This window comes from Pyrus communis, chromosome 9 (assembly GCF_963583255.1).
Source record: "Pyrus communis chromosome 9, drPyrComm1.1, whole genome shotgun sequence".
NCBI classification, from domain to species: Eukaryota; Viridiplantae; Streptophyta; class Magnoliopsida; order Rosales; family Rosaceae; genus Pyrus; species Pyrus communis.
The window spans coordinates 25685852-25699075 of NC_084811.1; the positions used below are offsets into that span (position 1 = coordinate 25685852).

The 13224-nt window shown below is 39.1% G+C and overlaps 2 protein-coding genes across 2 annotated transcripts; both read left to right on the forward strand.

Annotated features, from left to right (window-relative positions):
• The first annotated feature begins 294 nt into the window (after window positions 1-294).
• On the forward strand, window positions 295-8782 carry LOC137745555 (ABC transporter G family member 34-like). Its single transcript, XM_068485516.1, has 18 exons — window positions 295-978; window positions 2773-2893; window positions 3006-3094; window positions 3207-3291; window positions 3377-3667; window positions 3795-3885; window positions 3976-4876; window positions 4971-5131; window positions 5273-5376; window positions 5470-5635; window positions 5738-5940; window positions 6030-6362; window positions 6453-6827; window positions 6991-7124; window positions 7210-7437; window positions 7525-7696; window positions 7783-8037; window positions 8304-8782. The coding sequence occupies exons 1-18, from the start codon at window positions 599-601 to the stop codon at window positions 8571-8573; spliced, it is 4359 nt and encodes a 1452-aa protein (XP_068341617.1). The 5' UTR covers window positions 295-598; the 3' UTR covers window positions 8574-8782.
• A 991-nt stretch (window positions 8783-9773) lies between these two features.
• Window positions 9774-12332, forward strand: LOC137745741 (tyrosine-protein phosphatase RLPH2-like). The gene is made up of 4 exons (XM_068485744.1): window positions 9774-10461; window positions 11262-11329; window positions 11536-11715; window positions 11911-12332. Exons 1-4 carry the CDS (start codon window positions 9942-9944, stop codon window positions 12079-12081), a joined length of 939 nt encoding a protein of 312 aa, XP_068341845.1. The 5' UTR covers window positions 9774-9941; the 3' UTR covers window positions 12082-12332.
• Window positions 12333-13224: the final 892 nt, after the last annotated feature.

The window sequence follows — 13224 nt, forward strand, 5'->3', positions numbered from 1 at the left end:
TAAATAATAAAATATAAGTATTTCGATTCTGTATTTCTGTTATTTTATTATTTCTAAATTGTTCTCCAACAAGAGAGAGAGAATTAATATCGTTCAACTATATTGTTTTTACAATGAAATGTAAGTCAATACAAAAGCATTACATTTCAGACTATATAGTATTTCAACATTCTTTATTATTACAAAATATCCCTTAACTACGTCTTCTTCTCACAACACTTCCAACTAATTCAATAACTAACCCATTCACTAAGTACTTGACAAGTGTCAGCTATTAATTCAAACCCTCACCAAAAATCTCCCCAACCACTCACACTTACTCTCTTTTATTGCAGCCAGTGGACCACCGTGGCACGCCGCTTCCTCGACGATGATTAAGTCCCACCACCCCCCACCATTTCTATAAGACCCTGAGTTAATTTAGGTCAAAGATAAGCACCTGCGTTTGCTATAATATCCAAAGCACCGGCACAGTTCAGTTAATATAACGAACTCTCAGTTGTCGTTGCTTCCTTTTACAACGATTTTATGAGCATGCAACGTGGTAAATAATCCATAAGTTGGACACAAGCAAAAGCTGTGTTGAATTAGATCAAAAATGGCGACGGCTTTGGTGAGCGACGATCTGGCCCAGTCGACCAGCAGCCGGAGAAGCTTGGGGTTGGGAAGCAACAGGAGCTGGGCGTCCACAAGTTTCAGGGAAGTGTGGCAGGCGCCGCCGGATGTGTTCAACAGGAGCGGGCGGCAGGATGAGGAGGAGGAGCTGCGGTGGGCAGCGATCGAGCGGCTGCCAACGTATGACAGGTTGAAAAGAGGGATGCTGAGGCAGGTGCTGGACAACGGGAGGGTGGTGACTGATGAGGTGGACGTGACGAAGCTGGGAATGCAGGACAGGAAGCAATTGATGGAGAGTATATTGAAGGTTGTGGAAGATGATAACGAAAGGTTCTTGAGAAGACTTAGGGACAGAACTGATAGGTTTGAAACTCTTTCTTTCTTATTATGAACTATTCAAATTTACAGAGGATTCAAATTCGAGTGTATGGGCGGTCACAGACTGTCCTAGTTAACTGGTCTAATCTACAAAACTTTGTCTTGAAAATCATATATTTGCTTTCTTAAAAACTAGGAAATTAAGAGTCAGTTTGGGATTGCTTTTTTTTTTTGAACATTTGGTAAATTTTAATATAAAAATATATAATTGTATATAACGGTAAAAATGAACATGGGAGTAGGGGTGGTGTTGGCGGAGCGGTGGTAGAGGCAATAGTGGTGGCAGCGGCATTGGCGGTGGTGGTGGTGATGGTGACAGCAATGTTGGGGGTATGATAGTGGTGATACCAATTGTGGGGTGCGGTGGTTGGAGTGGAGAGTTAACAATTGTGCTAGGGGAGACGGTAGCGGTGGTGATGCCGTTTGTGGTCGTGGTGGCAGTTTTACCAGTCACTTTATTCTTCAAGTGATAAAATGTGTGTAGAAAGACAAATAATATCATTTTTAAATAACTAATGAGGATATTACAAGAATTGAAATTATTCATTAAAAACTCAACCCCATTTTTTATGAAAGCAACATGAAAATTGCTTTTATAAGTCGTTATTTGGAGACTATTGATTTTAAAATAAACAAAATATTTTATTTTTACCAATACATTTTTACTACTTAACTTTAAAGTAAAGCAACTTTTGGTATGAAAAAAAAAATACCAAACACAGCCTTTTTTTTTTTTTTTGGCTTTTTTTAGGATTTTTGTAATGTTTTTATGTTTTGGGTTTTGTTAATTTTTGTGATTTTTGTAGGAGCCCCACCCCAATGTTTTATCACTTTACCCATTTTAAAATAATACTTTTATTAACAAAATTGTCCTTGTATAAAATGACCTTCAAAGACTTAAAAACCAACCAATCATATCTTAAAACAAGCCCCTTCTCCTCCACAATTAAGATAAATCATTAGATAATTTAGTATTACCACATCAATAAATAACTTCCACTCAAAATTTAACTCATATACAATTATTATACAGCTGGACTTAAAACTTATTTAACATAAAAATGAAATTATAAATAAATAACTTGAAGAACCCCATAACCACCACACTCCCCGACCTCAGCCTCCACAACTTCACCCCATTTTAATTTCCTACCTCACTGCTTCAACCCCAAACACTACTACTTCTTCCTCTTTCCCTCTCTTTCTCCTCTCACTCTCTCTTATGCACTGACTTTCTCACCAATCGTCTCGCTTGCCATGGCTAAGACCTTCACCAAACTAGTCGAGGTTGTGCTCAAACGGCAAGCCTATCTCGTCCATTGATCTCCTCTGCGATCCTTCAACGACTCGATCAAATGGGGACTCGAGAACCATCTCCCGATTCCAAAAACACATCGTTGAGGCCGACCGAGGATTTTGGGCAAGGAGGGGCGCTGGGTGGTTTTTTTTTTTTTTGGGGGGGGGGGGGGGGTTGATTGGGCTGAGGTTTGGGTGTGTTGATAGAGAAGGTTCTGGGAATTTCTTGGGGAGGGGACTACTGTGATATTTGTTGTTGGAGTCGTTAGGTATATTTGTTTAATGATAATTTTCTTTTTTGTTAAATTATAATAAATTTTTTAAAGCAAGGAAACTTGGGAGAAGAGATATATAGGGTTATTTTGGGAATAATGGTGGGTGGGGAAAGAGTTTATGTGTGTTTTGTCTATTTATGATGAGTGTGAACATAAGATGGGTGGGGAAATAAAACATTGGGTGGGTATAACACCACTCTTTTTGTAGTGTGGGGATCGAAATTCCGAAGATTGAAGTCCGATATGAGAACTTGTCTATGGATGGGGATGTATATGTTGGGAGCAGAGCACTGCCTACTCTACTTAATGCTACCTTGAACACCATTGAGGTTTGATTTCTCTTGGTTTAACTAATTTTATGAAAAACTTATTTCTCTTGCTTAACTTTTTAAATTTCTTTAAATTATTATTTTTTCAAGCTATTAGTTTTTTGAGCTACAGAGTGTCCTGGGATTAATTAAGCTTGCTCCATCAAAAAAGAGAAAGATCCAAATACTTAAAGATGTCAGTGGAATAGTCAGACCTTCCAGGTATGAATTTACATCAGCTGTTTAGTTTTGTGTTGGGGATGGGGTTCGAACTCGGAACATTGGGTGCATAGGCTAATGCTCTCAACAGTTAACTGATTTGATAATTTCCCAGGATGACCCTACTTTTGGGTCCTCCAGGTGCAGGCAAAACAACCTTGTTACTAGCACTTGCAGGAAAGCTTGATGATGATCTAAGAGTGAGATTTTTTTTCTCTCTAAATTTTTTAATTAGTGTGCATAATTAAGCTTTGTTATTGATATTACTCGGAAAATGGTGAGCAGGTTTCTGGGAGAGTCACATATTGTGGCCATGAACTGCATGAGTTTGTTCCTAGAAGAACATGTGCTTACATTAGCCAGCATGATCTACACTCTGGAGAAATGACAGTGAGAGAGACGTTAGATTTCTCGGGACGTTGTTTGGGTGTCGGAACTCGATACCAACTGCTGGCTGAACTCTCAAGAAGAGAGAAAGAAGCCGGAATCAAGCCGGACCCCGAGATTGATGCATTCATGAAAGCCACCTCAGTCTCAGGCCAGAAGACTAGTTTGGTCACAGATTATGTTCTCAAGGTTTGTGATTGACTTCATTTTTTAACACAAACGATTTCCGCACACCTCTTTTTATTTATGTCCCTTATATCTCTACTGGATTATGATTTTTGGAAAATCTGACTAATTAGTTTATAAGTTTTTACAGATACTTGGATTGGATACCTGTGCTGATATCTTGGTTGGTGATGATATGAGGAGGGGTATTTCCGGTGGCCAGAAAAAACGCGTGACCACCGGTACATTTTTTTCGCACCATGTTATTAATTTTGTTCATCAAATCTTCTTATAATTATGGTTTGGGGACTAATTGATTGAACAATGTGTAGGGGAGATGTTGGTAGGACCAGCAAAGGTTCTTCTAATGGATGAAATATCAACAGGGTTAGATAGTTCCACAACTTTTCAGATATGCAGATACATGAGGCAATTGGTTCACATAATGGATGTTACCATGGTCATCTCTCTTCTGCAACCTGCGCCGGAGACATTTGAGCTCTTTGATGACCTAATCCTGCTTTCGGAAGGGCAGATCGTGTACCAAGGTCTGCGCGAGAGTGTCCTTGAGTTCTTCGAACACATGGGATTCAAGTGCCCAGAGAGGAAAGGAGTTGTTGATTTTTTGCAAGAAGTGACATCCAGGAAAGACCAAGAGCAGTATTGGTTCAAAAAAAGTCAACCTTACAGATATATTTCGGTTCCTGAGTTCGTGAAGGCCTTCAACTCTTTTCAGATTGGCCAACAGCTTGCAGCTGATCTCGGAGTTCCTTACGAAAAGTCCAGAGCTCATCCGGCTGCATTGGTCACAAAGAAATATGGCATTTCAAACTGGGAATTGTTCAAGGCATGTTTTTCGAGGGAGTGGCTGCTAATGAAGCGCAATTCATTCGTGTACATATTTAAGACCACGCAGATAACGATAGTGTCATTGATCGCCTTGACTGTGTTCCTTAGAACAGAAATGCCTGTGAGGACAGTACAAGATGGAGGGAAATTTTTTGGAGCACTGTTCTTCAGTCTGATCAATGTGATGTTTAATGGTATGGCAGAACTAGCAATGACTGTTTTCAGACTTCCTGTTTTCTATAAGCAGAGGGATTTCTTGTTTTATCCTGCGTGGGCTTTTGGATTACCAATTTGGGTCCTCAGGATCCCGCTTTCATTCATGGAATCTGGGATTTGGATCATTCTTACCTATTACACCATTGGATTTGCTCCAGCTGCTAGCAGGTAAATAGTAATGTTCACAGTGTTCAGTTTCCATCTTATAAATTTATATCCTTCCGGATTACCAATTCACATGATTTTTTCTTCACTACTCCAGATTTTTCAAACAGTTCCTGGCATTCTTTGGCATACATCAGATGGCTCTATCCCTCTTTAGGTTCATTGCTGCACTTGGAAGAACACAAGTTGTTGCTAGCACGCTTGGTGCTTTTACCTTGCTAATGGTATTCGTTCTGGGAGGATTTATTGTTTCCAAAAGTAAGTAATCAATCTTATATCTACCTTTACCGTGTTAATGTAGTTAAAGCAAGTTGTTAACATGCTTTAATTTGTTCCAATTTTCTTGAAAATTTCCAATTCTTTATGATTGTTCAGTTTCTAAGCTATTTTTCTTTGTAGACGACCTTGAGCCTTGGGTGCTCTGGGGCTACTACATTTTCCCTATGATGTATGGACAGAATGCGATCGTCATGAATGAATTCCTTGACAAAAGATGGAGTGCAGTTAGATCTCTCTGTGGTTTGATAGTCTTCAGTTCATGATTTTTCGTTCCATAAAAACACCTTCATCTAATCAATTCTTATCTTCTTTTGCAGCCAAATACAGATCCAAGAATTAATGCAACTACAGTCGGGGAAGTCCTCCTCAAGTCTAGAGGATTCTTCACAGATGAATACTGGTTTTGGATATGTATCGGAGCACTATTTGGTTTTTCTCTCCTCTTCAACATCTTATTTATTGCAGCATTGACTTTTCTGAACCGTAAGTTCATCTCATTTTGAAGCTTTACTCTCTTTTCTTAACGGAATGAAGTTCCGGAGCTGACACAGCCTCCTGTTCTTTTTTTTGTAAAACCAAAATTAGCTCTCGGGGATGCAAAAGCTATTGTATCTGATGAAGAAAGTGAAGGAAAGAGAAAGAAGTCGTTAAGTGAAGAAATGACAGTGAAAAGTTCTTCAAAAATTGTTGGTGATTCAGATCATGCACCAAAGAAAGGAATGACTTTGCCCTTTCAACCCCTTTCACTTGTGTTTAACCATGTGAACTACTTCGTGGATATGCCATCTGTAAGTTATTCATTTTAAACATTTTATTCCGGATGCTTTACATACTTATTTTGATCAACAAATATACTTTTATCGATTACTGATTCCAGGAAATGAAGACTCATGGAGTTGAAGAAGATCGCCTTCAATTGCTACGAGATGTCTGTGGTGCTTTTAGACCCGGAATATTGACAGCCCTTGTAGGTGTTAGTGGTGCTGGAAAGACAACTCTTATGGATGTCTTGGCAGGTAGAAAGACTGGTGGGTATATCGAAGGGACCATTAACATATCTGGTTATCCAAAGAACCAAGAAACATTTGCTCGTGTCAGCGGTTATTGTGAACAGAATGACATCCATTCTCCACATGTTACTGTCTATGAATCTCTCCTGTATTCAGCCTGGCTCCGTCTTACTTCTGATGTGAATACACAAACAAGAAAGGTATGTTGCACTGGAATATTTCCTTTCTTCATGAAATCCTATTTTCAACCTTCTCGAGTACCAAAAGTTTCTTCCTTAATGGTGATACAGATGTTTGTTGAAGAAGTCATGGCTTTGGTTGAGCTTAATCCACTACGGGATTCTCTTGTTGGCCTCCCGGGAATAGATGGTCTTTCAACAGAACAAAGGAAGAGACTAACCATAGCTGTGGAGCTGGTTGTTAACCCCTCTATCATTTTTATGGATGAACCGACATCTGGACTCGATGCCAGGGCTGCTGCTATCGTCATGCGTACTGTGAGAAACACGGTGGACACAGGCAGAACTGTTGTCTGCACAATTCACCAGCCAAGCATTGATATTTTTGAAACTTTCGACGAGTTACTTTTGATGAAACTTGGAGGGCAAGTCATTTATGGTGGACCCCTCGGCCGCCATTCTCATAAGCTTGTAGAGCATTTTGAAGTGAGTTTTCCTTTCGGTTCTTATATCTTATACGTCCTTCACTAGTGATTTTAGAGAAGTGGTTTCCGCACGTGCATTGTCTCTCTTGCACACCAGTGCATGTGGGGAAGTCATTTCCTGTGATTTTAATGCAGTCTTGACTAGTATATTTAACCTTCAACAGGCCATTCCGGGTGTGACCAAGATCAAGGATGGTTGTAATCCTGCTACATGGATGCTGGAGGCCACTGCTCCTGCCGTTGAGGCTCAACTTGATGTGGACTTTGCAGACATTTACGTAAACTCCTTGCTTTACAAGTAAGTGTCGTAATATCTTTCTCGATCGGGTAATCTATGATTTCTAGTTTTAAGATTCTCACTCTTCATCTTGATATTCTTTTAGGAGAAACCAAGAGCTTATAAAAGAGCTTAGTACACCGGCTCCCGGGTCCAAAGATCTCTACTTTCCAACCAAATACTCCCAACCTTTCTCTATTCAGTGCAAAGCTTGTTTCTGGAAAATGTATTGGTCTTATTGGAGAAACCCTCAGTACAATGCCATCCGATTCTTCATAACCATTGTCATCGGTGTCTTATTCGGTATTATCTTCTGGCAGAAAGGACAGCAGACGTAAGATCTAGTTTTTTAACTGCATAATTGACGAAATCATGTTATTAGCATCTTTATTTAATATAAATGAAAGTTTTCTTGTAACAGAGCCCAACAACAAGATCTGATGAACCTTTTGGGAGCCTTGTTTTCTGCTGTGCTTTTCCTTGGAGCCACGAATGCTACTACGGTCCAATCTGTTGTTGCCATTGAAAGAACAGTTTTCTACCGCGAAAGAGCTGCCGTGATGTATTCTGAACTGCCTTATGCATTTTCTCAGGTAATATATAAAATTGACAAATTGCTTAGAGACCCTGTTGCACACATCATATTACTTGATTGACAAGTTATCTTCTTTTTTTGCAGGTGGCTATAGAGACAATCTATGTTGCAATCCAAACATTCATATATACACTTCTCCTATACTCCATGATTGGATTCGAATGGAAAATCAGCAAATTTTTGTGGTTTTACTACTATATCCTAATGTGCTTCATTTACTTCACCATGTACGGCATGATGGTCGTTGCACTGACTCCAGGCCATCAGATTGCTGCCATTGTCATGTCCTTCTTCCTCATTTTCTGGAACTTGTTTGCCGGCTTCCTCATTCCAAGACCGGTATGTGATATCAAAATTAAAGGCCTATTCGGGATTACTTCTAGGATGGCTAAAACGCCTACCATAGAAGTGGTTTGTAGAGAAACGTCTGCCATATGCTTCTTTAAGAAGCACTTATGACAAAATCTTTTTTAAGTAAAATTGCTTTTTGCGAAATCAATCCCTAAATACGCAATCGATGCTCATTGCTTCTGTTTAACCACACTATATGAAAGTTCATAGCTTCAAAAATCCACATTAAGTTTGAATGTCTATCTGTGTTGCAGCAAATACCAATCTGGTGGAGGTGGTACTACTGGGCTTCCCCTGTGGCCTGGACACTTTATGGCCTTGTGATGTCCCAACTGGGTGACAAGAATGCTGACATTGTCCTCCCTGGATATGGCACTATGCCATTGAAGATGTTCCTCAAAGACGCCTTCGCTTTTGAGTATGATTTCCTTCCCGCCGTGGCTGCCGCACACGTCGGCTGGGTTCTCCTTTTCTGCTTTGTGTTTGCCTATGGCATCAAGTTCCTCAACTTCCAAAGGAGATAAAGAATGAACCAAGTTTACATACTATTGCAAATCGACTCAGAGAGTCTTGGAGAGTGTTAAGATTAGCATTTTGTAAGTAATGGAGGAAAACCAACCAAAATTGTTTTCCCTTTTTCCCCTATTTATCGTGTATTATTGTATTCTTTTGTAAGAGTGTTGTTTTTGTACTAAAAACATAGCTGAAGCTGAGTTTCTGATATTAAATAATGTCGTACAACTAATTCACGTGTTATAATTGTTAGAAAACTGAGGTCCGTTTGGTATATTATTGCGTTTATTTGAATAATTCTTGAATGATGATTGTAATAGGAGCCAAAATGCTAAAATAGACTTAAATCCATCCCTACGAAGCTCACGTGTCTTAGGGAATTAAAATGATATAAATTGGATGGAATTTGAAAAGTTTGATTTTTATTACAAACATTAAAATGCGGTTTTGGAAATCTAAACGAACTTAGATGGTTAAAATTCATCATGTATTATAGCAAAGCAGAAAGTTTGAACTGGGACGTCGCGTTCTTTTCAAAGAGGGCGTCTAAAGCAAAGCTCAGACGCCAAATCTGTAAATTCATGTTGCGTTCTTTTGTCTTCCTCCATCCACTCGGCTATTTGATATACATCGATCACGTCAAACAGTACTATCAATTCGCTATTCATGACTAATGTATTTGAATGACAAGATGATATTATTTTATGGCTTACTTGTATAACATGTCATGTGAAGTTACTATTACATATATAGTTTTCTTTGTAGCAAGCGATTAGACTTATATGTGTATCTTTTCGACTCTTCCGATTATATTATTCTATGACTTACTTGTATAACTATCAAAGTATATGACCCTACGAAGCTACGACTATGTCACATGAAACGTTATATACAGCTCTCTTTGTAGCAAGCAACTAGACTTCACGTGTATCTTTTTTACTCATCCGATTATATTATTTTATGGCTTACTTGTACAACTGTCAAAGTAAACAACCCTGCAACTTGTGCCAATAACAAATAACGTTACTTGTATCATATTTATTGACTTTACAACTTGATATGTGAATAATGCGGTCGTGAACAAATAAATCTCCCACGGTGACAAGTCAAAATAGTATTATCAATTCACGTCTAACCTATGTTTAAAATATTAATATACAAATCTAGAGATATTAAATATCAATATCGATATTTATAATAAAAATATCGACCGTATTGAATAGATTTTATCACACCGTAATAGTCGCACCAAAAAGTTTCAAAACCGCCAGTAAAATGACAGCCACTAAACACAAATTTCAACCTCCCCAGATCGCCCAACGCAACCACCATCAGCCTCAAAGACTCAACCTAACCACACAAATCTGTACACAAACTCAATGTCAGACCCAAAAGCAAAGCCAAGAATAGTGTGCTGCATCGGCGACACCCATGGCTTCCACACCAAGCTCCAAAACCTCTGGTCCAATCTCCAATCCGCCATCGACCCATCAGATTTCTCCACCGCCCTCATCATTTTCCTTGGCGATTACTGCGACCGCGGCCCGGACACCAAAAAAGTCATCGACTTTCTCGTCTCCCTGCCCTCCAGGTACCCGAATCAGAAGCACATCTTCCTCACCGGCAACCACGACCTGGCCTTCGCCGCCTTCGTGAGCGTCCTGCCGCCGCCTCCCGACGGTTCGGAGTTTTCCGAGGGGTGGAAGGAGTATGCGGATAGCGAGGATAGAGAAGGGTGGTTTAAGGGAGATGGGTACGAGAGGATGCACTTGCAGGGGAGGAGATGGGGTGGGAAGATCAAGGCTAAGTTTAATGCGGCTAAGGGGACAGAGTACAAAGGGTCAATTTATGATGCCGGGCCTACATTTGAATCCTATGGGGTCCCACATGGTTCTGCTGGTATGTGTTTCGAGTTTTTCTGGATTTGTGTGAGATTCATGGTTTTTTTGTTTGGTGATTTGGGTTTCTTTTGTTTTGTTTTGTTTGATTGGATTCTCTGTTTCTTGATTTGATCCATTTGGTGCCAATTGATGTTTCTGTTAATTGTTAAGTTGTTTTGTCGGTTGGGACTGTTTATGTTGGAAAGACTCCTGCTCAAAAGAGCTTCTGATAGAAGTGATTTTATGATAACATATCAAAGCTTTTGTTAAAAAAAAAAACCTCATGGAAAAGCAGTGAGGACTTGAAATTGCTTCAGCGCCTAGCAGCTGCCTCTCCAGAAAGCTCTTCCATCTCAGAATCGCTTCAAATTTTTTTTCTCTCAAAACGTAGACAGAAAAACTTTTGGTTGTCGGAATGCACCCTTCCACAAGCAATCCAAAACAGGCCTAAAAATCATTTGCATTCCAGTTCTGTTCACTATCAATTGACAAATGCTAAACTTTGTTTGTTAAGTTATGGATGTACTGTTGTGTTATTGACTTATTAGTATTCGCAAACGTGGATTAGGGCAGTTTGCTAGGGCAATGTTCCCGCCCCTTGCATCCAAATGTGAATCCTCCTTCCCGTAGATTAGAATAGTTTAGAATATGGTCTTGTCAATAAAGAACTTGTTAGTACTCGGTGATTTGGTGACTTAGTGTCATATATTTACAATCCAGCTGTGTCTATCGAACTGGTTTGTGTGCTTTATTTGTAAATTCAATGCCGTGGCTTTGTTCTGTAGTTTTGTGTGTTGAAAGAATGATTGTTATGGGCAGATTTGGTTAAGGCAGTTCCCGATGAACACAAGAAGTTTCTTGCTGATATGGTTTGGGTCCATGAAGAGGTGAGGCCTGTTCTATTTGCTATCTTTTTTTTCGATGAACACTAGAGTCGTTGTGTAAGATACTAAAATGTGAGAAAAAACCTTAAAATTTCAATTGGTTCACTTTCCGATTCCTTTTGTGTGTCGTGGAGCAGAATGCAGTAGTCGAGAACTGTAGGACCAGATGCTGAACTTAGTCGGTCTTGATGATGTGCATTTTTTTCCAGGATGATGTTTGCGTAGAGACTGCGGATGGAATCAAACATTGTAGATTGATTGCTGTCCATGCTGGTTTAATGAAAGATAAAGATGTCAAACAGCAGTTGGCGTTTTTGAAAGCCAGAGACACCCGGGTGCCTAAGATAGAGGCTCTGAGTGGGAGGAAGAATGTATGGGATATACCAAAGGTAATGGCTTTCTACCTCTTAATATCAGCAATCTTTTTACTGAAACATTCGCTGTTTATTGTCCGATGATTTTTGTATTTCTTACGTTCGTTAGTTCTTGATAAAGATTTTCTCTTTTGTCGGTCAACTGAGATATGATAGACAACCTCATACAATAAAATGCAACTGAAATCAACGGTGTTTTGGTCCTGATAGGAACTGACAGAGAAACCAACTGTTGTCGTAAGCGGTCATCATGGGAAACTTTACATTGAAGGCCTCAGACTGATCATCGATGAAGGCGGTGGCATGGCGGAAAGACCAGTGGCTGCAGTTGTGCTCCCCTCCATGAAAATAGTCCGCGATACAGACGCATTGACAAACTAGAAACCGTGTTACAATTCATAAGCATAGGTTTAAAGCTGTTTTCGTTACTATCTGTGCGTCTGCACATGTCAAGTTTGTAAACTAGAAACTTTGTTGCTTAAATAGCACTCTTAGAAAGTAATGTTATACACTTGTAGTTGTCAATTGCGTGTGCGGGTGATTTCTAACTGCGGATCACTGTGGGACCCACATTTGGTCAATGATTGGAAATCGCCTGTGCAAGCAACGAACATTTAAGCTTGGCATGACAATCGCCTTGTCAATTGGAAATTTTAGAGTGCATTAGATATATTTTATATTATTTAACGGTTGAATGATGTTCAAGAATTTAATGAATTTAACTGGTGAACATAATTCAATTAAAAGACAATGACAACGCATATGATACATGAATTTACAATTGAATGACTCATTGTCAATTTGGCGCTTCAATTATTCGACAGGTCGACGAATGAAGAAGGTATATTTCATTTTGTGAGGATCATTCACTTCTGTCCATTTTTTAAGGTTAACTGAAAACAAAGGTCATGACTCATGAGAGTGAATTTTGTTAGAGAGAGAAAGATAGGAGAGAGAGAGAGACAGAGTCACAGATAGGCTATAAATGACTGGACTGAAAAAGATGTACGTGTTACTTTGCGTCTGTGATTTTTTACTTTCAATCCGTGAAATTATTTTATCATCTTATAATTATAAATTGGTTCAAATTTATCTTTGATGAAAATTGAAAATAAAACTTTTCACTTATCACGGGATGACTTAGTAATTGGAGACGAATTTCAAGTTTGTATTTTATACGGCACGTGCTGAATTCAATTCATGATGAATTACACAATAGTGGTCAGTGAGATTAAAATGCTTATGTAAGTCTTTCCGGCTCTTGAAATGGTAAACTGTCATGACGACACTATCAACTAATCACTTTTATAAAAAAAAATTCAATCAAAACTAGTTAAATTTTTATTAAAATTCCAGAAGGAAATACAAAAATTCATTTGATTCCAATAAGAATGTAACCTATGTGAAAATAACAAGAAATGGCAACAAACGGGCAACAAAATCTCAAAAATATCCCTTCTCTCCCCCCACAGCCTTTCGTTCCTCATCCTCCTCCAACATACCCCCCATTATTTTATTGTTTAA

Excerpts from the sequence above, each read along its gene's own strand:
- LOC137745555 (XM_068485516.1), top strand. The coding sequence starts at position 599 with ATGGCGACGGCTTTGGTGAGCGACGATCTGGCCCAGTCGACCAGCAGC. Across the intron at positions 3,095-3,206 it reads GGAATAGTCAGACCTTCCAG|GATGACCCTACTTTTGGGTC; the intron begins GTATGAATTTAC and ends ATAATTTCCCAG. Across the intron at positions 5,377-5,469 it reads TTGACAAAAGATGGAGTGCA|CCAAATACAGATCCAAGAAT; the intron begins GTTAGATCTCTC and ends CTTCTTTTGCAG.
- LOC137745741 (XM_068485744.1), top strand. The coding sequence starts at position 9,942 with ATGTCAGACCCAAAAGCAAAGCCAAGAATAGTGTGCTGCATCGGCGAC. Across the intron at positions 11,330-11,535 it reads TGGTTTGGGTCCATGAAGAG|GATGATGTTTGCGTAGAGAC; the intron begins GTGAGGCCTGTT and ends ATTTTTTTCCAG. Across the intron at positions 11,716-11,910 it reads ATGTATGGGATATACCAAAG|GAACTGACAGAGAAACCAAC; the intron begins GTAATGGCTTTC and ends TGGTCCTGATAG.